General features: G+C 38.5%; 1 protein-coding gene across 2 annotated transcripts; it reads right to left on the bottom strand.

Annotated features, from left to right (window-relative positions):
• Positions 1-13197: 13197 nt before the first annotated feature.
• On the bottom strand, positions 13198-27386 carry AGR3 (anterior gradient 3, protein disulphide isomerase family member). Of its 2 annotated transcripts, none has more exons than XM_045827858.1 (8): positions 27257-27386; positions 23991-24123; positions 20132-20195; positions 17293-17345; positions 16470-16546; positions 16168-16231; positions 15695-15778; positions 13198-14841 (listed from the first exon to the last, which is right to left on the bottom strand). In XM_045827858.1, the coding sequence occupies exons 2-8, from the start codon at positions 24094-24096 to the stop codon at positions 14792-14794; spliced, it is 498 nt and encodes a 165-aa protein (XP_045683814.1). In that variant the 5' UTR covers positions 24097-24123; positions 27257-27386; the 3' UTR covers positions 13198-14791. The 2 variants fall into 2 exon arrangements, with proteins under 2 accessions (XP_045683814.1, XP_045683815.1); XM_045827859.1 differs by lacking the exon at positions 27257-27386 and adding an exon at positions 21003-21144 and having other exon boundaries at positions 23991-24121.
• Positions 27387-27981: the final 595 nt, after the last annotated feature.

Below are 27981 nucleotides of genomic sequence, written 5' to 3'. Positions count from 1 at the left end.
AAAAATAGAAAAATAAATGTTCTATGAGAAAACAGTGGCGTCAATGTGTGTTCTAGACACTTAAAATAACTAAATAACTAAACAATGCTAAAACACTTTAAAAAATTCCAAAGGTTGGGTGTTGTGAAGTTGTGTGAACTTTCACAAAAATTACTGGAAGTAGAGTCATCCCCCAGAAGCCAACAGGGATTACAAACACCATATTCTTCAAATGATCAGGACTAGACGTTTGTCTGTAAAATATTTTCAAGAGGATCATGGGACTTTCCATCTGACAATGATTTTAGAGATACATTACTCCAGATTCCTTATTTTACAAATGGGGAAAGAGGCTCAGAGGAGTTAATGAGCCTGATGAATTCTCACTGCTTTAGTGCGAGAGTGGACTAAATCCCAAATCATCTCACCTTTCAAGAAAGTGCTGCCCATTGCAGTGAGACAGCGTGGAGGAATTTCCAGGGCCAGATCTGGATTGCTTTTGACTTGCAGCTATGTTAAGAACCCTTGAGAAAGTGAATAGCAAGCCAGCCACTGTAGAAGAATCTATTCAGAAATGCCCCTTCACTTGTCTCCTTACCTCCAGTAGCATTTAAACGCCTGCTATTCTACAATTTCTGGAATTCCCGTACGTTTTTTGTTCCTGCCTAACAGCACTTAGGAAGCTCCTCCTGTGTGAAAACCCATCTAGGTAGTTTGATGCCTCCTCTCTTCCTTCCAGGTGGCTGGAAGGATTTGTCTCATTTCTCTCCATTGGGTGTTCATAGATTCAGTCCACTCTCCTGGCTACTCATCCTACTTACTTTGCATTGTCTTTTTTTTTTGCCTTTTGATTTTAATTCATGTTAGCAATTATACTCTCACTTAAACTCAGACTTTCCCCCGGTATCTCCTCTTAATGAGAATAATATGAAGTCATAGAATATTCTTGCAATAAAATCATATAGCACAGTCTGAGTGGATTGTTATAAGGATTAATGATAATTTATACAAGATGTCTGGTACGTAAGAGGGGCCCAATCAATGGAAGATACCAGTACTGTTATTAATATTCGATGCAGGGCTGTCTCTCTGAAAAACCTTTGTATCAATGCAGCTGATAGCTTTATACCAAAATGCACAGTAAAAGCTATTCTGCATGTGTATGGGGGAGACGAGGCAGGGTTTTAACCAAGTGTAGTCCAAGAGCCCCTATTCTAACAATCTTGTTTGATCCAGGGTTAAATGGACTCTCTGGGAAAATAGGCCTTTTGTTTTTCAGTCAACCCTGAGTATTATTTTCCTCCACACAACTTTTGATTAATATTGAATCCAAGACTGTGGGGCCTAGTAATGCGACCCACTGAGTACATAGACCTGTCAGCTGTCACAGTAGAGAGAGGCTGAAGCTGGGTCACAGCTTGTACTGGTAAAGGACATAACTATGCCACCAACTATTTCTACTCGAATCTCAACAGAGTAAGATCTTCTTTTTTCTGTTTTATTATATGTTATTTGAACAATTTTATAGAATTTTATTTTGAGTTATGTCTAGTATTTCTGAGTGTATTTGTTTATATACATTTTCTAGTTGTTGCTCTACTATTATGATGCATATACACACTGTTGTTTGCTGGCATTGACTTTACCAATCAAGTGAATGGTAGAAACTTTACCTTCCTTCAGGTCCCTTTATCTTTGTGTTTTTATAATAGTCTTAAATATTTTCTCTATGCATCTTGAGCACCACATGACATAATTTTTGCTTCAGGCATCAAGCATAATTTGGAAACCTCAAAGGAGAAGGCAGACATGTACATTTATCTGTATTTTTATTCATTATGTTTTTCTTTTCTTCTTAAAGTTTCAAGATTCCTTCTTTTAACACTTGTATTCCATTTCAAGGATTTTTCCCCCCCAGCCATTCATTTAGAGTAGGTGCTGGCAACAAATTCTCTGTTTCTTTTACTGGAGAATGCCTTGATTTCCATTTAATTCCCGAAGAATATTTCACTGGATAAGGGATTCTGCGTCCATACATTTTTTTCTTTTAACACTTGAAAAATGTTGTCTCCTTTCTCTGGCCTCCAGAGCTTCATATAAAAAACCTGCCATTTTGATTGTTTTCCCCCTATGAATAGGTATTGTGTTGTTTCTCACTCTGCTTTCGAGTCTTTGTCTTTTATTTTCAGAACTCCAATTCCCTTATGTTTTGCTGTGGGTATCTATAAACTTATCCTGTTTGGGTTCTGTGGGTTTAGGTCTATTGCAAAACTTGCAAATTGTCAGCCACTAGTTTTTCAGACTTTCAGTCCCAACATTTTTCTTCTTTCCTTCCAAGATGCCAGTGACTTGGATGTTAAATATTGTGATGTTGTCCTAGAGGTCCTTGAGTCTTTCATTTTTTCCAGTATATTTATTCTCTGTTGTTCAGACTGAGTGATTGTTTTCCTTCTGTCTTCAGGTGGTTGTTTGTCTTGATGCTAAGACCCAAAGACACTTGCTCCAAGCTTACCTTGTTTCCTTAGCTCTCTCTGGAAAACCCTATGGTACCTTCATGACTCATAAGGAGAAAACATCATTATTGTATATCATAACTTCTCTCTGGTCCCTTTTTGTTCTTTTATTCTGAATCTTGGCCATGGATGGATCTGAATTTCTAGGGAAACAACAGAGGGAAAAGAAACTTTGGGTTGGATACTTTTCATAATGCAACTACATAAAAGGTACCGTAAGTACCACTTTTGAATAGCACCTTCCTGTTACCGTGAAGTCAGATGTTAATTATCATTAATTCGGGCTTCATGATAATGTACATCCGGCTAGTTTGACGTTAATCTTTGACATGCCTTTACAAAAGCAAATCTCTGCCAAAACATTGGTGTAAATAAGATTTCAAGTGGGAACATTTATTTAAGACAACAAACTAGTTTAAAAATGTGAGCAGTTTAACATAAAACCTAACATTCAGTAGCTTGAGATAAATGCTTCATATGCCATTCATATTAAATGCCAGGTTCTGTTAAAGACAGACCGATTTATCTGTTCCCTGGGGGAAAGCCTTTAATAGCAGTTGGATAAGCTAGATCCAGTTGCTACCTAAACTTGAAAACAAATAATATTTCTTTTTAAGCAGTCTATTTTATGTTGTTTCCTGCAGTATGAGTGAAGCATTTATTGGGTATTTGAGGGAGTTTCAGGTCTGTTCACCAATTCAACCATCTGCATCAGCCTGTTGACTAATGGTGTGCATGGGTGTCGGTGACACCCTCTGGGAGCTCTGACGGTAGAAAACAAACAACATAAAAAACTAGTTTTAGAAAAATGGACAGGAAGACTTTGGAGTATTTCTAACCCAAGGGGACTCTCCATCTTCTTTTAGGGTTTATAGTTCCTTCTGAAAAATTCTTCTAAAATTTCTTAGTCTCCTATGAAGCTGTGTGCAGCAGATGAGGGTCATGTTTTGCTAAATAACTAGTTACTTTCCTCTTGGGTCCCTCTTGTAGTTCCACATCCAAGCTTGAAAAATTTGTTCAAATTTTTTTGCAATATGGTATTATATCCTACTTAATAATCGGCTGAATTTAGATCCTTAGGTGCAAATGGATAATGATGCTTATTTTTTTTTTAAAGAGTATTTTCCCCATTTTTGAGGATAGGTTGAAGATGATGAAGTGTGGCCCTTTGAGTCATCATCATTTACAGGAGCATAAACATTTGTCAAGTATCAGGGTGTGAAAACATTATTTCTCTTTTTAGGGAGTAAGTTGAAGTAGCCAGAGCATTCACATAAGACAGGAGGTGCTGGATGGGTCTCTGGCGATTTTGTTTAACAAGGGGCACAGACAGATCTTCCAGTAATCCCCTGAGATCTGTAAACATATTTTAATTGCCTTTCCCCCCTAAATGATAATTCTCACTCTGATAAAATGGCAAAGAAAAAAAACCCCACTCTCCATGGTTACCATAGATTTTAAATGTAAAGCTTAAAAAATCAGGTCTCAGATAGAGAAGCTTTTGAACAGGAAACATTTAAAACCATCAGCAAATAGCTTTAATAATATAGAATGTGCATAAAAAACAAGAAAGACACTATTTCGCTTCTGTTTCCTGACTCAGTCCATTGTGTGTGTGTGTGTGTGTGTGTGTGTGTGTGTGTGTGTGTTTGTGTGTGTGTGTGTGTGTTGTAAGCCTGGGTGCATTGAAAAGGACTTTCATGTGGAGGCTTTCAAATCTGTGCAATGAATAGCTTGGGTAAATTTAGCATTTTGTTATAAAATAGTATGCATGAACTGTTACTGGGAGAGGCTACAACAAAGGGCTCCCCACTCCCCTCCAAATAGTCAGAACTAGCTCATTTGTGGAGAGAATGTGGTTTCATATTCTTAATTTGCTATTGCATATCTTCCTATAGACCTGAACATAGGAAGTTGTTTTCACTTCTTAATATAAGAAGGAAAATATTTCCCTATCTTCTTCAGCAACATGGTAGGTAATAGCCAACTTTATAAGAGAGCTCTATGCACTACTTAGATGAAGGTATCCATATTAGATCCGTAATCTAATATGGATACCTTCTAATACGAATATCTTCTACTCCGTAATAGATTATTTTTTTATAAAGTTTAGTTCTGTAATTTGTTTTGCACTGTGACACATATTTACAAAAAGTATCCATGTTTCCTTTTGGCTGAAGTAGCTAGCAAACCATGGTAAAATTTCCTTGTTGCACTATCTTGAAAGGAATATTTCTAAGTAAAAGAAGTTTTACTAGCTCAATACAACACTTTATCATCTGGAAGAAATCTGGAAGGGTGTGTTCATAGAGACAGTGAGAAAAATGCAAGTCCAGCAATGTCCCTAAGGAAAGCTCAGGTTACAGCCTGAGACGTTAAAGAAGGATAACAAAAGAAGTGGGCCATGGGGAAGAGCTCGCTGTGTTAAAACTTCTGAAACACTTTGCCGTCACTGTCTCTTTCTCAATGGCAATAGTGAGCTCCAGAACCATTGATTTAACATCTATATTTATTTTTCCAGCTAATTAACCCAGTCAACTTCAGATTTGTATTTATATTACTCATCTGCCCCTGGTGAGTTTTGGAACTGCCTCTGAATATTTATACATTTTTGTTTTAAAAAAATGGGTGTTTTGTCTCATTAAGACATCTCCCCAAGGAAGCCTGCTTTCTCCCTGCTTGAAGTTAATTACATTTCCTCTTGGTGTGTGCTCTTCATGGAAATACTTAGAGTCAAGTTAGACCCTGTATAGTGCAGCCCCTTTCGGAGCACGTGGCTTCCAAGACCCATCAGGCCTGTCGTTGACTGGGGACATTGAATGCTGTCTTCTTTAGATGTTTTTTAGTGTATTAAAAGGAAAAGCTTTCTATGGTACTTTGAGTTCTATTTTCCTGCTTTAAACTCTGGCTAGAATGGTCTGTTTGGTACTTTTAACTTAAGTATCACCCTAGAAGATAATTTTATAAACAAATCAAAAGCATTGTGTGGTAAGGGAAAGTGTGTAGAATTTGGATCAAATTATTTAGCCTCTCTCAGCCTCAGCTTTCTTTTCTGTAAAATGGGATTAATTATACAAATCCCAAATGGCTGCAAAGATCAGACATTAAAAAGTAAACATTCTAATAGAGCATTTTGCACATAAATGCACAATATAAGCTTACTATGTTTTTAAAAAATTACTTATTTATTTTTAGAGAGAGGGGAAGGGAGGGAGAAAGAGAGGGAGAGAAACATCAATATGCGGTTGTCCCTCGTGCACCCCCAACTGGGGACCTGCCCTGCAACTCAGGCATGTGCCCTGACCGGCAATTGAACTGGCAACCCTTTGGTTCATAGCCAGTGTTCAATCCACTGAGCTACACCAGCCAGGGCTTGAAACTAGGATGATTTTTTTATGAATGATCTGATGCCATATTGAACTGGCAACATTTTAAATTGTTTTGGGTTGTTTTTAGTGTTATATATAAAATAATGATCTTTCTTACAGATCATTTCGTGGATTGTGTGTTATTTTCATAAAATATACATATTTTACATTTTCAACCTACCAGATGCTGGCGCCTGCTGTACTGTTGCAACAACCCACACACATAAAAGGAAACAAACAGCTCCAGAGTCCCAGTCAGCGACTTTCAACCTTTCCACTCCATGGCACGTGTAAACTAATTAATAAAATGCTGCGGCACACCAAAAACATGTTATATTTTTGCCAGTATGATAAAAAATAGGTATAGTTTGGATTCACCTACACTGCACACTATTGTTGTGTTGGCTATTGTCATTTTTCAAATTCGACGGGAAAAGAGGCCAGCGCCCCTGACAGGTTTGAAAACCTCTTGTGGCACACCGGCAGCACACCAGTTGGTGGTCGCTGCTCTGAATGACTGATGCAATGCTAACCTAGTCAAATACTGTCAAAGATCCGGAAGGCTTTCGAACGAGGCCAGTGTTAGTATCCCATCACTGGCTTGCAAATACGTGTGTTTTTTCTCAGAGAACTGTCATCACGTATGGACACCTGGTCGTGAGTATTTGCCTGGGTTTCTGCTGGAGCGGGGTGTCACAGCGACACAGCTGGGACCCAGTGGAACTTACCGGGGCAACCGCCTGTGTTGCAGATTATTCCCGTTCCGCAAATAAAGGCATCCCCTGTAACGGGGGTTTCTGGTACCTCATTTTAGCCTAACATTTTTCTTGTAACATTTATTTTCTCCTAAATCAATGATCATTATGATTTTTCCAAAAGACTACAGTACATTTGCAAGCTTTTTTTAACCTAGTGATAGTTTTTAAATCAGTGCAGTGCCAAATGTGCTGAATGTCGCTGATTCTTGTTTTCATCCACAGTATCTAGTTTTCAAAGGTTAGTCATGTTCTTAAGGTTCCCTTAGATATCTTATTGACCACAATGGACCAGTCTGAGTTCTTGATATTCAGGGACAGAGTGATCACATAATAGGTAAGAGTTGGGATTCCTTTGGACAGTTCTTCCAAAAGGAAGATATCGCCCTAACCAGCTGGTGAAATGGCTGTTTGTAATCAGGGCTGTTCCCTCTGTGGCCATCATAGGTATGACCTTGACACAGTGGCCCCAGATTTGTTAGTGCACCTTCTTTCAGTGGGGTTGTTGCTGGGACAACAGGATTTCTTGTCTGCTGAAGAAACGAGGTTTCAAGATTGGTTCCTTTTACGCTCCTCTGAGAGTTTCCTTTTGTTTCAAAGGGGAAGAGAGCCAAGAACTAATTATTTTTAAATTAAATGAAACCTCTGTTTCAATCAGGGCTGGACAGAACATCGGTGAGTCATTGGCTCATCAGATGCGAAAGAAATGGAATTAGAGGAGGTAACTTAGGGAGACAGTGTAGGTAAAAAAAAAAAGGAGTGCCTCGTAAGGAGCCTTAGTGCCTTTGGGGTTTGGGGGTTGATCAGACAGCTTTGGAGGATGGTAGGAAAGACCGGTCAGAGAGGCCGGTGGAAAATCGGCAGTGTGGAGAGTTATGGAACCGAAAGGGAAAATATTTCTAGAGAAGCGTCAACTCTGGAGCTTTCCTCGGAGTCTGAGTAGGCAGGGAGAGACAGCTGTCCCTTTGTGTGAGCATGATGAAATCTGAGCTACTGGAAGGCTCTCAATAATCAAAGAGTAATTTTTTCCTTAAGACAAGTATGTTCTAATATCTGTGCTTTGAACGTGATAGTTCATGGAGTGTGAATCACAATTAGGCAGGATGTTTGATCCAAGTAAGAATCCTAATTCAGATAACTCTCAGGCCCTGTGAGGCTCCATCCAACAAAATAATTAAACATGATTTCAGTTTTACGTGAACTTCTCAACATTAATAAAGATCTACGTCATGACTCATGGCTTCGATTTTAAGTCCCATTTCCATTCTTTTCTAATTGTCTCAAACTCATAGCTGGGCCATTGCAGGTGATGAGAGCTAAACAGAGAATGAGAGAGAGAGAGAGAGAGAGAACACTTGTGTGTTACTGTCTCTCCCCTAATATTTCAGCCGCATCTTTCCCAGTTACCCATCCTTGACTTTCGCTTTTATCCCACCTTCCTGCATGCTCGCTACACAGCCTTGTCCCAGGGGTTGCTGAGATTTTTGACCCTAGTACTAGCCGTCTTTGTCCATTCTTGAATGACTGGAAGGCCGAATTATTTTTCCAGACTTTCTTTCTGGAGGAAAATGCAAGAAGCCCCATGGAAATCGTATCTTACTCTGATTGTTTTTTCCTTGTGGAGAAATTCAAATAAATCGAATTATCTTCCATCTTAAATTTAATTTTCCAGTCACGGTGGATGAGGTTTATGGGTCAACTATTTGGCTCTTTGGATGAATATTCATTTAAACAAGTTTTCCCACTGTTGATTTTCAAACATCAAAATACCACATCTTAGAGGACTTAAAACATTTACTGCATTTGTGAAATTTAAAATCATCCCAAGGGTTGACTCTGGCTTTTTGGCTGTTGCTGTTGCTGCTTTGGAGAAGGTTATGTGTTTATCCATAACACCCTTGGAATCAATCTGTCTCATTCCCCCTGCAGTGGGGCAGCTCTTTCAAGTTCAGCAAGGAAGCCAAATCAAGTACTAACCCCTACCGTTTCAATCAGCATCTGAAAAACAACAGCAAATGCCAGCCCCACATGGAAGAGACCACTTATGCACACTCGTGCTGTAAAGAGAGGAGACACTAATATTCTGTTAAACCCATTGAACACTTACTCAAATTGCTTCATCAGCATATTCACATGTAGGAAAAAACGTGAGCAAATTCTACTGTGGAAAGAAACTATACATTACTATAGAAAGAAAATGAGATAGGCTGCAGTTTCTGGCTCAAGTTGGGAATTAGACTATCATCCTTTCATTAGAGCCAAAGGACGCTTATACTGCACACTTCAAAGAGCTCTCCAAGTGAGAAGAATCCAGTAACTTCCAAATACACTCTGCCTTCCGACCTTTTTCCTGTATTGGTCAGGCAGGTTTTAAGCAGAAGAAAATGAAAGATAGGACTCATGCTTCATTCACTCACTTCCTACAGTAATTTAAATGCTGAGGTGTCCTAAAACTTGGGATAGTCTTTGGAAACTAAGCCAAGGAATTTTTTTTCTTGTTTATTCTGGTCCAGTGCAAATATTTGTCTATTGAGAAATATATAACACTTTAGAATCGTAGACCCACCATCTGCTTAAAGTGAGCCAACACCCACCCGCAAGGAGACGGATACAGGCTGGCATCCTGTTTCCGACGCCTTGCAGCCCCGGTTTGTTTGAACTGCCCCACACTGATTTCCTGATGAACTAACAAAAGGGCATGCACACTTTTGCAGCCCATGAAGATTACTTTCAGGTTCTCTTCTGTAATCTTGTCACGAAATTGGGGTCAAAAGGAGGCTAAAAAATACTATCAGCCTTGGGTACATGGGTGCATCTGTGAATTCTTTATGCTAATGATCTGGTACAAGGAAGGATGAATAAATAAGTCACTGCCGTTTTGCAGTTACGACAGCAGGTCTGACTGTCCACATTAGCCGAGAGAGAAAGAGATCTTCGTTGGTGGAGAGGGTGATGGCAAAACAGGCACCCTGTGCTCAGGGGTTTGTCTTTTTAAATGACCGGAAGTCCTCATTTAACTGACAAGGACATTGGGCTGACACTTGACCTCAGAGTTCCGCCTGAAATACTTGATCCCTACTTAACAATAAGCTTATAAAACCTGGGAAATGAATCTGTAGTGGAGCATTGTTCCTTGAAGCAGCTGCCATTTTTTTCTTTCCCTTTCTTTTCTTTCTTTTTCTTTTGGCCATTTCTTTTTCAAGAAGCCCCCCAGAGGACAAAAATTTCAGGATGAACGAATGTCACCTCCCCTGAAGTGTCCCCCTGCAGGGCTCCCCTCTGTGATTGTCCTTTGGGAAGACTTGAATACAAAGTGAAGACAGAAAGGTGACTGGCTATTATATTTCAGAGTCTGAAAGTTTTGAAACCAATTACCAAGGAACTTTTAGGAAGGTTTTAGAGTTGTATTAACATGCTGGAACCATGAAACCTGATTGTCTAAGACCCCCGGGGGCACTTATACAGGTTATTTGTCAAATCTCATCATGAAAGCAATTCAGCTATACCTTAATTATACCTTTTGGGCCACATTGCTTCTGCCTGCAACTTTTCTTAGCATACCAAAGAGTTATATGTTTAGTGTAAATAAAATTCTTAAGTGTCCCTTAAGATCAATCCAATGAGAAGAGAGTGACCTCAATGTGGTACCAGATGCAGGTTTTTTGGTAAATAGACGGTTTTAAGGGATTGTTGAAAGACCACTTACTGTTATACCTGGAATCTCTAAAACCTTAATCTTTCCAGCTTTCAAGCATTAAACGTGGACATGCAGGTGAAGGTGTTCATCGTGAACATCTTACGGAGGACAGTGAAAGTTGCTGAAGTGAGGATGTACCTAGAGCCAGAACAGCAGAGAAAGGCTTTGGTTGTGGGTAATGTCATGACGACAATGTAGAACTCAGGAGGAGGTTTTAAGAAAGTACAGAATGCCACCAAAGGTAGGGTCATCTTTAACATTTTTCTCTGTGTACCATGCATAGCATGGCAATGTAAGAAACATAGGTCATTTCCATCAGGGGTTGTAAATGAGGGGGCGTGTGAGGACATGCCTCCTCTCCTGGCCCCCAAGATTCTCAGGTTGAGCATCAGAGTCGCCCTGAGTCAGCAGAGGCTGATGGAAGCTTGTTCTTTGGTTGGTGAGGGGTCGAGGCTCAAAGCTGGTAATGACAACAGCGCCTACAGTTCTTTTATAAAACATTATTTGCAATCAACATGAACTGTCCTTCTTTTATAAAGGACATACTCTGAATATTTTCAGTTGTTGCACAATGTAAGTTTTGGTTAAGTCTTGTGGTTTGACCACATGAAACTCTAAAGCAGAATAGGATGGCGGTGAGGTGTGCTGACCCCAGGTCCAGACTCGCTGGGTTTGAGTAGTGGCTCCGAGAATTAGAGGTGACCTTTTTTGAAAAAACAAACAAACAAAAAAAACAAGTTATTGGACATCTTCAGGCCCCAGCTAACACATAGGTGGAATGAGGGTAATAGTATTTCACGTTTGTGGTGGGGTATTCGTGAGATAATCCAGGCAAAAGCCTCAGCACAGGGACTGGCACACATAGATATTCATCATATACTTGCTTTAGTAATGAGTAAAAGTACCTTATATTATGTAGTCAGCTCTTTCTCTGGGAATGACTCTTGGTTTTGAACTAGAACCACAGCATTAGCTTTAGGTAGTTCCTAAGCTTGACTAAATGAATTTATTTTATAAAACTCTTTGGGTATTGAAATAATATTAATTTGGGAATAAATTAGAAATTTATTCGGAGGATGGAACGAGAGCCTGACAAACTTCCTGTGAGAACGGACTCATCGGGTCCAGCCGGGCCTCTCTGAGAGTGTGCGATGGGAAGTTGGCCTTTCCTTACCCACGGAAACCATGCAAATCAGGGAGGGGAGGGGAGGGCAGGGCATCTGCACCGCTTTGCTACAGCTGCAGTGAAGATGCCACACAGGGGTGAAGTAACAACAACTCGGTTGCCTCAGAGTTCCGGAGGCTAGAGCTGAGGTCACGGTGTTGCCAAGACTGGTTCCTTCTTGGGGGCTCCATACCTGTCACCTCGCTTCTGGCGGTTCAGTGGCAACCTTTGGTGTCATTCCTTGGCTTCTGCTATGAGGCCCAGATCTGGGCCTTCATCTTCTCGTGACGTTCTCTCTGTGTGCATGTCTGTGCTCTTTCCCCTTCTTATGTCACGTTAGATCAGGAGTCCACTATGCTCTAACAGGGCCTCATCTTAACTTAATGAATTATATAGTCGATAACTCTAGTTTCAAATAAGCTCTTATTCTGTAGTACTGAAGGTTTAGAACCTCAGCCTATGAATTGGGGGAGAGGTGGATACAATTTAAACTGTAACAGCATCCTTCCTCTTCTGGAAGTAACTCTAAAATACTTCCAGAATTTGCAGTAATCAATACTCGGCAAAAATCCATTGCACGATTATAAAGTTGTAGACAGTAGATTTGTTTCATGTCTTATGAGATTATGTTTATAAACTGGTATTAATAAAGTTAATCACTGAAAGCACCAGAGGACTTGGGAAAGGACGGCATCCTGCTGTTACTGCTGGCTCAACACTCACGATTTGTTTTGCGAGTGTGTGTGTGTGTGTGTGTGTGTGTGTAGAGGAAGAGAGCGGTTGCTTTCAAGGGCTTTCCATTTAGCAAAAAAAAGATAGACATTTTATCAAAAATGACTTTTTAAAAAACAGAATTAAGCTTATCTTTCTTTACTTAGTAAGGATGTTTATGAATACACATATTGTGTGTTATGCCTCATTTTTAGTGTGATGTGCTTTAAAAAGTTCTACTCCAAACTCTCAAGCAAATCTCTGCAAATCTTCATAGGATGTAAATCAGTATGTTGAAAATGGTCAGTTTGCCTGAGCTTAGCACAGCATCTTTAAACCTGATCTAAAATTTTGAAAGGTTCTTCCAAGAAAACCCTGCATACCCTTATATTTTGGAGTTAACCCAATGAACAAGAGTTTTTTTAGCCCCAGCGGTATGGCTTATTCTCTCTTTCATTATATTGGTTTCTGTATGGTGGAATACATTCTTCTGTCAGTCAAGATTCACGGGTGCTTCATCTGTGCGAAGCCTGGCAGCCCTACTGGAAGGTGGGGCGGTGTCCCCACTGCTCCCACATCATCCTGTTACATTACTTAAAGAGGAGTTATTTTCATCAGTTGTAGATCTTACCACTGGGCTATGAATGTTACAAGGGAACAATATCGCCTTATTTTTGTCTAGTTCATCTTTTATCTCAGGAAACCGAGCACAATGTTTGGTAAAGAGTATAAACAAAATGAGTAATTGGCAAGTGATCAAATCTAAACCACTAATTTCATACAGTGGAGAAATTAGAAATTCAACTACCTTATAGAGTTTCATTGTTAAAGTAGGGTAGAAAAGAAAACTAAATTGGTTACAAGATTACACTGACTAATATAACTTACCAAATAATTGTATATATTACATATGTATATGAAGTATTAGCATATATAGAATTATACCCATAATTAAATTATATATAATAAAACATAATCATATGTGTATTAAAATACAGAGGCACATACATTTTTATGTTAAAGAAGAATCATTTTATTACTGAGTAACATTTTTATACTAATGCAGAAGAAGCGAACATTTTATTTCACTTATTAGTTCTTAAAACAGCACTAAACTGTCAATGGGCCTTTTCTTAGTTCACTGGCATTTTCTGCCTCTGCCCTATCGGTGGCACTGCAGAGTCAGCTATATTACTACAGTCCTCAAGCTTTAAATCCTCAAACCAGAGCATGCCAGTCCACTTTGATGTCTTAGCATTCATTAAAAAACCAACTTTCAGACTTTGATCTAAAATGAAATATAAGATGTTTAATATTTTTTTTGCACATAGATACCCAGCACTGACATCTAGTTACTGGTCAAGTAACCTACTTATACCCAAATAGGTTAGTTATTAAATCTGCTTTAAATGAATGGAATACTGATGACATAAAACCTGGAAAATACTTTTCTTTCTCTGACTCATGGAACAGTGGAATTAATAAAAAATCTATGCCATAGACATTGCATATCTATCTCATATTAAAGTATACTTTTATATCTCAAAATAATTAAAAAAGCAATCAAATCCTAGGGGGAGGAAAATTTTTGTCTATCTGAAATATTCTCTTGCTTCTGAAAATTATTCCCAGCTGATCATAAGAATTTTTGTTCCATTAAAAAATTAGGAATTTTTGTGGTATGTCAAGGAACAGAGGACATGGTACGGATCCTCCAGGACTTTCTGGGAAGAACTGAACTGGTGGTTAGATGTTCGGTAATTTCAGATGGGATGCAATCCTCTCCTGCCAGTTAACTGGAGAAAAGTTTTGGTCTTCCAGAGGTAGTTACACTTTTCTTAAAATTATTAAAAGTGTTAAATATCTGCCCAATAATTATATTAAGAAAAATACATAGTTAAAATTTTGAAAGATATATTTGATTTATAGTAATTGGTTTTTAAATGTCTACTTTAATTTAAGGCAGAAAAGAAGTAAATGGTTAACTCTGAAATATGCTGTCGAAAGTTCAAGTAATAAGTGCACAAAGCTACATGCATTTGCTCCGCAACATGCACATTATTTATGACCTGCTCTAGCAGGCTCAAGACAGCAGATACAGCGGAGAAGCAGATACAGTGGAGAAGCAGATACAGCAGAGGAGCAGATACAGCAGAGGAGCAGATACAGCAGGTTCCCTGGTGGAGTGCATGCGAAGTGAAAAGAATAAAGGAAACCAGTGCAGGCCGCTCTTATTTAAGGCCCCTCCTGTCTCTCCCCTAACCCAGCTCTAATTTAAGGCCCCTCTTATTTAAGGCCCCTCCTGTCTCTCCCCTAACCCAGCTCTAGCTTGTGATGAGCTTTCTTTGTTACCCTGGCAGACAGCAGGCTAACTATTACATTGTCATGCTCTGGTTCTGACATTTATTAAGCTATAATTTTACCTTTATAAGAATATTTCAGACACATGTAAGAGGGATAAATAATAATGGGAAAATTACAATGAACAAAGTATTAAAAAATCTAACTAGTAATGTTACAGGATCCATATACTTGCACATTTAGTATTAGTCCATTAGCCAGAAGGTGGTCTTCATGACATTTCACCTCTTTAAGGTAATCCCTTATAATTCCGATTGAATAAGTTTTAATGCTTTCTTCATGTTTTCTATCACTGAAATAAAAATACATATATGCTATTCTCTTAGTAAATGAAAGTATCAAATGTAATCTTATAACCACTGAATCTAAAATTGGCCCATTTAAGTTAATAGCTATGAAAATATGGGGATTTATCTACAACATTAAAGAGTATTGCCTTCGTGGACCTCATCTGAACCCCCAACACCCAATAAAGTTTCTTTACACACACACACATACACACACACACACAGAAGAATATTATACTAAAGGTGTACATGTAGATATGTATGTTTAGTGATTATACCATTGAAATCTGGTTCATCAACTTTTGTATGGTAAAATAAACCATTTTATAAGAGGGTTTTTAGGGAGCATATATTTTTTAACTGATCATTTTGTATCTGTATCAGCAAATCTTATTAAATATAATTGACAGTGAATGTTGTAAAAATTAGATTAAGCCCTGGCCAGGAGGCTCAGTCGGGTGGAGCATCATCCCATGCACCAAAGGGCAGCGGGTCTGATTCCTGGTCAGGACACAGACCTAGGTCGTGGGTGTGACTGGCAGTCGCACGTGTGGGAGGTAACTGATCAATGTTTCTCTCTCACATCGATGTTGCTCTCTCTCCCTTTCTCTCTCTCTCTCTCAAAATCGATAAACATATCCTTGAGTGAGGATTTAAAACGAAAGGTTTCAAAGTACCCTAGAAATTCTGATTTTGATGGTAGCTAACATTTGAAATCCTGCCATCCCTCCTACCCCAGTGGTTCTGATTTGCTGATAGCCCTGTTTGTGGGGAGGCACCGATGTGGAGCATCATGGACCATCCTAACAGTCATGCATCCCCTAGTACCACTGCTCAACATCATTTGTGAGTGCTTACGTATTGGTAAATCCCGAGGCTCATATGTATACAGCCTATTAGAGTATCTTCCAGTTATATCAGCTCTGACTGTCAAAGAAGGATCTGCAAAGAAAGCACAATTCAGTCATGCATTTTATCTCAATTGTTCTTAAAATCATTCTTGCTTCTTAATCTAAAACAAATCAATGTTATACAAATTTATAATGAGTTAACCTGATTTTTTTTTAAAATTTTAGTGTGTCACAGCTTTCTGTCAATGCAGTTTGAGGAACTTTCCTGAAGAAAGTACATTAGGATATTGATTTAATGGCATCAGTTAGTTTAAAAATATTTAAATTTACATATTATAAATACAGTGCATTTCAATTGTAGAACTAACAAGAGTTGTTACTGAGTTAGAAATGGCTTCCCCTGAACTAGCATTTAAAGATAAAGAAAAGCAGGAATGCTGTCTGTTTTGTGAACCTAGTGAAATGAGATCACACACATACCCACAAACATGATTCTGGGCACATATTGTCCATCTGGTGATAAATTTTTATCTGTGGTCTCATGCTAGTAAGAGAAGAAAAAATATTATTGGATTGGATTGTTTTCGATAGTCAATCTTGAAAATAATATTTCAGGTGAACAAGGTTTTCATAAATTGTATGTTTTGGCTCTTCACAATTTCATGTAGCATTTTATATCCATCAATACTTTATAGCTCTTTTTTGTCTTAAAAGCAGAAAAAAAGGGATTAAAATTTTCCAATGAATCATGATATCAAGAAAATACTATAGACATCATGTACCATGAGATTCAACATGATGAAGTTATTTTGAGCCATTTCTTGTATTTCTTCATTTTGAGCAAACACTTTTTTGAGAGCTGTGGGAGAAAATGTAATGAACATCAGTCAGTTTTAAGGATAAAGACACCTTCAGTGTAAATAACATAGCACAGTAGAAGTACCATTTCCATTTGCATCCGTATCTTCGATGCAAACAGTCCACTGGCCCATGGCCACTTTGTGTCTCATTGGGAGACAACGATGGACAGAGTCATCCATTATGATGTCAGGGGATAATCCCATTAATGAAGCCAACAGTTTTATAACTGCATGTAACTCACTGGTTAAAACAGCATGTTCAGCAACTTTTCCTACCTCCTCCCCCTTTTTTTTTTTGGTGGGAGGAAGAAAGAAATAAAATTCTAAAGAGCATATAATATAAATATATTCAATGGACTGCTAACAATAATTATAATTTTTAAGCACTTGAATAAAATGATGGCATGGCAATTGTCTTTTTATTTTATTTTTTAAAAGATTTTATTTATTTTTAGAGAGGGGGAGGGAGAGAGAGGGAAAGAGAGGGAGAGAAACAACAATGTGTGGTTGCCTTTCATGTGCCCCGTACTGGGGACCTGGCCCAAAACCCAGGCATGTGCCCTGACTGGGAAATGAACTGGCGACACTTTGGCTCGCAGGCCTGCGCTCAATCCATTGAACTACACCAGCCAGAACTCTTTTTATTTTTTAATGAGATTTGCTGACTGTTGCCTTAACAATGTTCACCAGGTCAGTTTTTCTAGTTCTTTTGGAAATACAGTAAGAGCTCAGGAGCTGAAATTACCTTGGCAGTACTGGCAGTCCTCCAAGTGATGAATAACCATCAACGGCTTGTTACTAAGCAGAGAGATGATAATGCAGGGGAGTGATTAACTCTGAGTCAGATGCATAGTGAAGTTAGATTTCAAGTTTGCACACTTTCAAGAAGACTTAAAAATATTGATATTATTGACAAATCATAGCAATGTAGACTGTAGTAGCCTCACTCAACACACGGCCCCAGGATTTTAAGCATTGCCTGGTAGCTCAAGGAAAATGGAAGTTCTCAGGCTCTATCCCAGACCCACTCAGAGCCTCTGGGGTGGGGGCCAGGAATCTGTAGCTTAACCAGCTCACCAGGTCATTGCTATGTACCCGATAGTGTGGTTATAAAAATCCAAATCAATTCTGTCTTGAGAGGTGAAAGGATATTATAAATAAGATGTTAATTTCCAACAAATACCTGGTATGAGGGTTCAGGAGAGTCCCATTTTTAATTTAGGGTGTTTTTCTTAGTTTTCACAAAAATTCTATTACTATTTGACTATTTTCACATCCTTTCATTCTTGTAACAACTCACAATATACAAATAATCTCAGTGAGAGTTCCCTCTCTGTATATTTTTCAGTTTTATTTTTATTTTAACTCCCTGAAAAAGAAGTTTTTGTGGTAGCTAATTGATTTTCTTGCTTGTTAGACTAAGAAAACAATTATGATATTAACTATAATGAAGGAAAAAGGAATTATGATTTGTATATGTAGGACTTTTTTAAATGTTTCTTTAGTTTTGAGAGGATGCTGGGTACAAAAAGAGACAGAGTCTGACGTATGAGTATTAACATAAATCTTTTAAGAACAACAGATAATTTTGTGAAATACTTATCATTGAATGAACCTATTTTTAAAACTTCTTCTCAAATGTGTTAAATAACAGACTTTGAAATGTTATGAATTTTATTTAATCCTCAAACTTGAAATATAAGTAAATTTTAGGTAATAATAAATCCTAAAACTCGCCTTTAAGCTTTACGGCAGATATAAAGCTAGTCATTTGCCAACAACTTCAAACTTATTGATGAAAAAGCAGACTAGAAATCCGATGAATGAAATATTATTCCTACTTTTTAAGAAAACTAACCTTAAGAATATTCATTGCCAGTTTTTTAGAGCTAAGCATAGACTTTGGTCCTCCTATGCATCAAGTGGCAACCCTTCTACTACGTAAGTCTTCTTCTGGGTGCTCTCAGGCAGGTGAAGGGGTCCTGAGACAGAACAGCTTAGCGGCACGAGTCATTCTAATTTCTTCCTGGCACCTGCCCAACAGCTGGAAATGAGGGCAGACAGGTGTAGGGAAAGACATCGATATCACTCTTGCAAAACTAATTTCCTCATCAGATTTCTGGGCAATACGAGTCCAAGGAAAAAGTTATCAAGACCACAGAAATCTCAGTCTTAACAGTTCAGCTATGAATAGGTTGTTCAGGTATTCAAACCAAGGCACCATTTCATTTCAGGAAAAGTAGAGAAGTGTTTTGGGCAGACGCTGAAGTAGGAACAGCCTTTATAAAAAGGGCTCTTTCCAGCAAAGAGGTGAGTTGTAAATATTTGAGGTTTTGCAGGCTGTGGGGTCTTATTCGTAGCTATTCAAGTCTGCCATCACCGCACAAAACAGCCCGGGACAATATGTAACAAATGAGTGTTGCCGTATTCCGGTGAATCTAAATGTATGAATCCTGCAACTTGAATATCATGTAACTTTCAAATACTCGTTTTCTTTTGATTAAAATTTTTTAAAAGTAGAAGTCATCGTTAGTTTACAGATCAGATAAAATCAGGTGGTTTCTGGTCTAAAATGTCATGAACTGGCCCACCAGATTGTGATAAACTTCAGTTGAAAGAAAGAGAAAAATTGTTTGTGGCTGTACTTCTGAGACTCTCTAAAACCAGAGCCTACCAAGCCCAGTTTATCAGCATCATTTGGTGAATAATCTTTTAAAATTCTACTGTTTTTTTCTTTTAAAATGGGCCACAAATACAAATAGTTTAAAACCCAGAAGTTAAAAGGTAAAAATTCCCCGCCCCAGCTCCTGCCTTCCAGAAATAAACAGTGCTACCATTTCCTACACATCCTTCCGGAGGTGTTCAGGTCATGTGCCTGAGTATGTGTGTGTACATGGATACATACATGCTCATGTATATAGTTAGCATATGTATGTGTTTATGTGTGCATAGACTTCTACAAATGTGTGAGATTATGTTTATGCACACAAATATGTCGATGTGTATGCCCATATGATGCTCCTGTGTATGTGTGTATTCCTTTCTTTAAAAAATAAATATAACCATGCTATACACATGTATTTGCATTTTGCTTTTTTAAAACAAGTTTCCCAGCTTCATCCACACAGATTTATTAAGCCAGTAAGGATAAAACTTGGGCCACTGTTGGTCACTGGGCATGGAACAGTGCCTGGCACAGAGCAGTGGCCACTCAGTAAGTATTTGACTGATTGATCATGGATATGGATTTTAAAGAAAATTCTCTGAATTGTTCTGATCAGACAGGCTTGGGAACTGTTATTCTAAGCCAGTTTCCTGTGTAAACTTATATAATGATGACCAGCATTGTTCTTTTATACAACTTATACTAAAAACTTGCTTGGCTAATTAAGAAATTAATATAAAGTATTTAGAGCTCTTATTTACTAAAAAACATTCTAATGACAACTCCTAGTTGAAAGAGCATACAGTAGTAGGGCAAATACTTGTGGTATCCTTTTAAAAAAGCTAACTTGCTAGTAGATTTTCTCTTCTGTGAGGAGGTATCTGTATGATCTGTCAAAATTAACTGAGAGATATGTTACCTTTTTTGAATATGGAAGAGACCTTCTTCATAAGTCTGCACCCAAGTGATGTCATCGCCCCATCCTGAAACAGAAGAGAAGTCAGTGCGTTAACTCAGGACCGCAGAAGAACTCTGAACAGGCTTGTGACAAGCAGACACCTATTTACACATACTTAAGCTGCCGAGCAGTCGCTTGACATGTGGTAAAGAGGATAATTAGATATCCTCTACTAGAAGCAGTACCCTTGCAGATGATAGTGCTGAGGTTTTGTGACTGTGTTTCGGCCCTCAAGGTCTATGGCCTTGAACCCAGTAAGTGCTCAATAAATGCTGTTATTAGTGATGATCGAAAAGACATCTCTGGAGCATGCAAAACCTCTGGTTTCAGAATGAACAGCAGTCAATAACAGTTACTCTTTGCATACTTTGTAAGTTTACTAGGAATATTTTGGATCACACTATACAGTGCCCTTCTGTCTCGGGTGCTGAGAGATGCTGACTTCTTCTAAGTCATATATGTCGTGACCAAAGGAATTCCCAATTTTGCTTTGAATTTTGATTCAGAAAAAATCCTAGTGTTTCATGGTTGAGAAACAAAATAAAATACAGCTGTTTTAGAAGCACCCAGAAGAGGGAAGGAGAGAAAAACATAAAGCAATGAGTAGAGAGAGACACACTATCTTTTAAAAAAAGTGATATGGACAGTTGGGAAACTGTATTAGGTATTAAAGAATAAGATTGTTGAGGAGAATGCCCCAAAACACTCAGAAATACTGCAGAGTATTTTCAGGAAATATCTTAGTTTACAGATGAGAAAGATTAAATTGATTTGAAAATAGAAATATGTGTAGGCTAGTTTGGGCCCAGATTTTCTTGTATGTTTCACATGCCATTAGACTGCAGTTTCTGGTTTTGGTACCACGGCGAAAAGATGGCTGGACATGATAACGCAGAATTGTGCAGTAAGATAAAACACATTTCCCTGTTTTTTCTTGTTGTTTTGCTTTTGATTTGTTCACTTTTTGGTAATAACTGTGTTAAGATATAATTCACATACAAATATGGTTCATCCATTGAAAGTGTACACTTTTTTGTATATACATGGTTGTGTAACCATCACCATAATGATCAACTCTAGAACATTTTCATCACTTCAAAAAGAAACCCTGTACTTGAGCTATCACCCCCAATTCCTCCTCCTCCCCCAGCCGTGAGAAACACCCAATCTCCTTTCTGTCTCTGTAAGTTTCTTATTCTGGATATTTCAAATAAATGGAATCATACAATATGTGGTCTTTTGTGACTGGGTCCTTTTAATTACTATAATGTCTTCACAGTTCATCCATGTTGTGGCATGTATCAGCACTTCATTCCTTTATATGGCCAAATATTATTCCGTTGTGTGGCTGTACCACATTGTATTTACCCATTCATCAGTTGATGGGCATGGGGGTTGTTTCTGCTTTGTGGCTTTTATGAACACTGCTGCTATGAACATTAGTCCACAACCTTTGGTGCAGAGATATTTTTAATTTCTCTTGTATTACATACTTCGGCAGAGAATTGCTGGGTCACATGGTATCTACATTTAATCATTCGAGGAACTGCCAGACTTTTACCCGAGTGGTTGCACTGTTGGGCACTCTTACCAGTGGTGGTGTTGGTTCATCTTTGCCTGATTTTAGTATCTTAACAATGGAAGACCTGTCACATTAGTTTTATAATCTATCTGTAATAATCCCAAAAGATTTTCTTTACAACTTTTCTTGAACATATGTAGGAACTTCACACCATATCCTGCATTAAATAAGAGTAATTCTAGGGACAGCCAGGGAGACTGGGCCCCTACTTAATTTTTCTGTTTTGTTGTAAATACCACTCAATGCCAGAACTTCAGCAACGGGAGGAATTACTGTTCTCCACTCCTGCTCCGCTTAGTCCCATGAACCTTAGAGGAACGTGTGCTGTGTGCCTTAATCCTCTGGCACTGGGAATGTGAAGGCGAGATAACACGGTGCCTGCTCTCAAACAATTCATCGTAGGGGAGCCATGTTGTATTATAATTACTTGTTATATACTTTATTCATGATCACAATAGGCCAAAAGTGATACAAGAGTTTGAACTTTCCCCAGGGTCTTTGCTCATTACCATAATTCTATTCCCAGCTATGCGTGTTTGTCCTCAGGGATTATATTTATTCATACAATATATACTTACTGGGCACCTACTATTAATATATGCCAGACACTGGGCTGGGTTTTGGGTGCTGGGCAGTTGTTTTGACTCAGAAAACAGGATTTTGAGGTCACTGTTTTATTTTTCTTTTAGGAAACTTTTATTGATTTTTCTCAATTATCTTTTCTCTTCTTTCTAACATACTCTCTACTTAACGGTTTGGCGTTGCCCCCTGTTCTAAGGAGTCGGCTCCATATATGACTTGTGTACACTGTACCCAAACTCCTCCCTCTTAGCCTTGCCGTTAACCCTCATTCATTCTGGGCCCCGTTTTCTCTCATTTCCTACATGCTAATAGGTGGTAAAAGGCTTAACCAAATGTAAACCAGTTCCTAGTGGTGGAGTTCCCCGCTGATATCAGTCATCTTCCCTATTAAAATAGTTTTTAAATAACTAAAATAGCAGACTCAACAAGTTGTTTAAAATTTACCGTGTATGTTGAGAATATTTCTTATGAAATTCACCAAACATTTTAAAAATAGATGTTTGAAAATGGATGCACAGAATGTCGGTGAATTACGGTACAGTGGCAGCATTCTGTTTAACTCAATCCTGGAGGGTCTTACAGGGCAAGGATAAATTTAGTATTCCACACTTTAACACTTCTGAGCTAACTGCTTTATAAATACTGTGATTATATAGAGAGATACATAATAAATTATACTTAGGAAAATAGTTCCTCCCTTTAATTTCTTTCTTTCTAAAAACATACTGGTCATTTTGGTTTCCAGTTTCTGTGGTTTTAAACTGAAGTAGAATGAATTAGCTCGGCTGTGCTTTGATGAGCAATTGGCTGGTACTCAATACATCTGTTAAGAAATGAATGAACTTGGAAAGACAATATTTTAATATTTGAAATGATGTTATAATTGGTTTCCATTTGTTTGCTCCGTTCCAAGGAGTGGTCAAGTGTGGTGTGGTTTGTACTACCAGTTTTCAGTTAGCTCTGTGGAGGTAAATGGTGTGGTTCCCATGCCTGTTACCTGGAGATGTAGGAGCTGATTTTGAGAGTTTTCGCTACAAATTGTTTATTTACAGATGAAGATAAATGTGTTTCTTAGGCCAAAGGAAAGCGGTAGTACAAAATAGAAATGTTTTCTAAACATGTAGCACATAATAGATTGAGATTATGATGTCAAAACCTCCGTAGCTGTTTTCTGGAGTCAATATAGCAAACACTTGGTTAAACAAGATTCTCAGAGGGCAGGATAAAATATAATTTTCTGGGGATTTTTATACAAAATAATTCTGAATTTTTATTTATTTATTTATTTTTGCCTGATAGAGGACAGGGAATTGGAGTCGATTTTGAGGGATCTTAATTGCCTTTAGGACATCATTATGACACATCAATTAATATTTTTTTTTTACCAGGACTGTGCTTACCAAAGTTTCAGGCAACCAAGCCAACTCCCCACTATTTCTGTAAAAGCTACAGCAAGTTTTAGTGTTTTTCAGTTGGTTTGGTTCACTCTTAATAGTCAACACATCCTTTCCAGGTTTTGTTTTTGCCTACTTTAAAGTGGTAAGTAACAACGTGTTCCAGTTGGCTTTGGTTTCTAAGCAGTGTTTGGGTAAGAGATGAGGAATTTTAAAACAACCCAAACGGCTGAGTGTAGAAGCGGAAATGAGATTCTAGTACCTCGTGCGAGTGTCTGAGGAGGCCTCTTGCCCTTTCTGATGGCGACGGCGAGGTTGGAAGAAACCGCGGCGAGCACGAGGCAGAGGGCTGAGGGTGACAGCAGCATCACGTGCTCTGGAGGGGCCCGCGGCAGCTGGACGATGGAAAACAGCTTTTAGAATCCAGGAGGTTCCTTCAGACCACACCTGTGCTCACAGTTTGCTCTGCTTGTGTGAGTTGACACCGTACAACTTCCTAGAACTTTCATTCACGTGTTACTTAAAAAAAAAATTTTAAAAATGCAATCAACTCAATAAATGTCCACTTGGTGAGAAGCCACATTCTGGGCATCCTGGGAGCCGTGGAATGAAGTTGAAAGACGCCTGGACTCGGGCGCACTCACAGCTCACTTCTGACTGCACTTTGGGGCTCGCAGCACGGGAGTGAAGCGCAAATAAGATTGGGTTTATTGAAGGTCTTTCAACCAGAAAGTACAAGGCAAAGGTGACTTTTGGCATGCATAAGTATTCTTTTGATTCTTTTTGGCCTGATGGATTAAACCAACCTGTTAACTCCACCCCAAGATAAAAAAAGATTAGGCGTGAACAAATACTGCTTACAATGGAATTCAGAGAAAAAAATAGAATATGGAGGATTCTTGTTTTTCAAGTCCTGTCATTCATCATTCTCATTCTTCCACCAGTTACTCCGCCTTTTGCCCTTCAGTTTACAGCCCAGCTCTTTAAAAAATCAAGTTTATTGTCACATTGCTATAAATTAGATATACATGTAAAGAAGAAGAGACTTGCTGTATCTGTAGTTCTCTCTTGGTTTGCTAGAATTCAAGTAGATTTTAAAGTCAATGTGCTGTCCCTTATACTCTGCATGTTAAGACATAATCAAAAGTCTAAAGCTGGATCTGAGCTGGACTTAAATCATTTGATAAGTATCTTGCACGGAGTGTTTAATGCTTGTGAGATGTTCAGGTAGAGCATTTGTAGCATATAAAACCCTTGTGAGCTCTGGCTGGTGTGGCTCAGTGGATTGAGTGCTGGCCTACAAACCAAAGGGTTGCTGGTTCGATTCCCAGTCAGGGCACATGCCTAGGTTGTGGGCCAGGTCCTCAATAGGGGGCGCATGAGAGGCAACCACACATGATGTTTCTCTCCCTCTCTTAGTCCCTTCCTTCCCTTCCCTCTAAAAATAAATAAATAAAATAATAAAAAAAAATAAAACCCTTTTGAAAAATAGTTAACATATGTAATTTTGAAATCACCAAAAAGTGTGAAGTAAATGTACAGAAATTTTTTATGTTTATTTAAAATTCCTTCAACGCAGTTTTCCTTTTGACTTACATTATTTTTTTTAAGATTTTATTTATTTATTTTTAGAGAGGGAAGAGAGGGAGATAGAGAGAGAATGAAACATCAATGTATGATTGCTGGAGGTCATGGCCTGCAACCCAGGCATGTACCCCGACTGGGAATCAAACCTGCTACACTTTGGTTCGCAGCCTGCGCTCAATCCACTGAGCTATGCCAGCCAGGGCTGACTTACATTATTTAGTAGTGAATTCCCACCTATAAAAGGGTGAATGACTGTTTTGTGATTCTGCTCAAATATTAATATTGCTATATGTAACTGACTAGGTATTGTGGAAAACTGAAAGATTAATAAGACAAATACACCTTAAAATAACTTACTCTTTGACAGTGGAAATAGGCTCATTGTGTATGAGAGCAACCATAGTCATGGAGAGAACAACCTGGTGGTGGGGAAGGGTATAGATTCTAGTTTTCTCCAGGTGCTTCCTCGTTCTTCTCATTCTAGTATCTGTTCCTTGCCAGCGGTGCATCCCTTCAGTCCTCCTCTGGACTGAAAAGCATTGCCACTGCAGGTCAGCTCCATTTAAATGATTTCCTTTCCTAATCTGCAACGAACCCATTTTTGAATTTCTGTGTGTTTCATTATTGAACAACCTTGTAAAAAATAACGATGGTGACTGATGAGAACGTCAAGTCAAATCCCTGTAAGTGATTAATACCATAAAACATTCAGATTGCCATATTTTACCTGAAGGACTGGTCATCTCGTACCTTAAAAACTGAAATAGAGAGCGGGTAGGTTTTAGTGGGGGATAGAGAGCGCCGAATCTGGAACACAGATGCAGCATGGGGAGGGCAGTCTCTGTGGGGTGGAAAACTGCAGCAGAGAAATTGAAGCAACCACCTAAGGCAGGGCCTTTACCTGGAACCAGCGACTTCCAGAAAGTCAATGACTGAGTCACAGGAAGATAGAAAAACCCTGAAATTATGTGAAAACTTTTATGTGCTTCAGTGCACTTTCCTGGGGAAGATGCCTTAAGATTCTTCCAAGGGTCCTGGTTAGGAAGCAGAGTTAGGAAAAGCTAGTCTGAAGAGACCATCAAAAAAGGTTCTCCGTGGTAGCGACAGGTAAGCAGGTGACATCTGTACTGAAGGAGAGGAAGTATAACGTCACCATTCTCCTGGTCTGAAACTGCCAACTTTAGAGCTGAGTGGGAACCAAACTTTTTAAAAAAAATGTCAAATTATTGTGTATTTTTGTCAAAGACTGCTCTTAAAAAATAGAAACATTGAGTTTCTATTTTACATTATTGGAAAGATTGTAAAATAGATACTGACTATATTCTGTGATAAAGCTGATGAATTTATATATTTTTATTTTTGGATGAACATGTTTTCCTTGGTGAATTAGAATGCATAGGCTGCTGAGGGTTCTTGAACCCCAGATGCACGGTTCAGCTGCTCTGGGGACACAGATGGAAATGACAGGGTGACGGCCCCAGAGCAGCTTGCAGTGCATTCGGGAGGCTCCTCACCAAAAAATGGCCACATTAGGTGTTACAAACCTTGGCCAGTAGCCGCTGAGTACACTAACATGTTACTTTTCAAAGGTAATTTAACATAAGCCATTTACTTAGATGATATATAAAAATATTTCCTATTTTAAAATAAAACAAAATTTAAAAGAAAACAGAGAAGAACCACTGCTACGTGTAGCATAATTTTTGAAAGGTCCTTTCTGGTCAATGCTAGTTTATTATAATATCATGAATATAAATAGAGACTAAAAGCATGAAGCCAGCAAAGGAAATCCAGTTCATTAAAAGAATTACATACAATTTCATTGAGTGTTCCCTACCCTTTAATGAAGACCTCGCTTCTGAATAGCAATCATACATGGATTCTTTACATAGAGCGGAGCTTGACCACTGATTAAATAATCGGGAAATTTTGCTTGCTTACCTGAACTGGCCAGTGCTCTTGCTGGAAGTGTGTTCTGGATGTTTCTGGTTAAAAAATGGGTGTGGATTGAGAGACACAGGCAAACACACGCCCCTGACCTGCAGCCCCACCTACATCGACACAAGAGCACGTTCACCTGCAAACTTAGAAACATAGGTTTGTCTGCAAAGCCCTGGACTTCCTTCCCATTCTCATGCTTCTCATGCTGAAAAAGACTGCTCTCTAAATTAAGTTGGAGTGTCCTTCTAAAAGGAGGCCAAATACAGTCTTTGGGGTTTTTTCTCTTCTACCTTTTACAAGGTAATTTAATGTTTGGCTGGAGTTCAACACCAGAAAAAATAAAAAGGGAGGAAGAAAGGAACTGGTCTGAATGCAGGAACTTGTGTGTGGATCATTGTTCTCAGTGAAAGTTCAGCCAGGCTTGTAGATTAGATACAAAGCAAACAGAAATTCCTAAGGGTTACTCTGTTTACAGGAATGCAATTAACAGCTAAAGAGATCAGGTCCTATTTTACAGAGAGAGAGAGAGAGAGAGAGAGAGATGCTGTTTTAAAATTTAACATTTTAATAATGTGATTATTCTTTGCAGTCTTTCTATAAAACTCTTTTACTGTGCAAAAAATAGAAAGACAGACAATTAGATAAGTTTGTTTAAATTTGTCTAATAGTTAGAGATAATATTTTTAATAATTAGTCCATGGTTATGGAAAAACATTTTTAAGTAT

This window comes from Phyllostomus hastatus, unplaced genomic scaffold (assembly GCF_019186645.2).
Source record: "Phyllostomus hastatus isolate PE091 unplaced genomic scaffold, TTU_PhHast_1.1 phas_scaffold_78, whole genome shotgun sequence".
NCBI classification, from domain to species: domain Eukaryota; kingdom Metazoa; phylum Chordata; class Mammalia; order Chiroptera; family Phyllostomidae; genus Phyllostomus; species Phyllostomus hastatus.
This window is presented reverse-complemented; position numbering and strand designations above follow the sequence as displayed.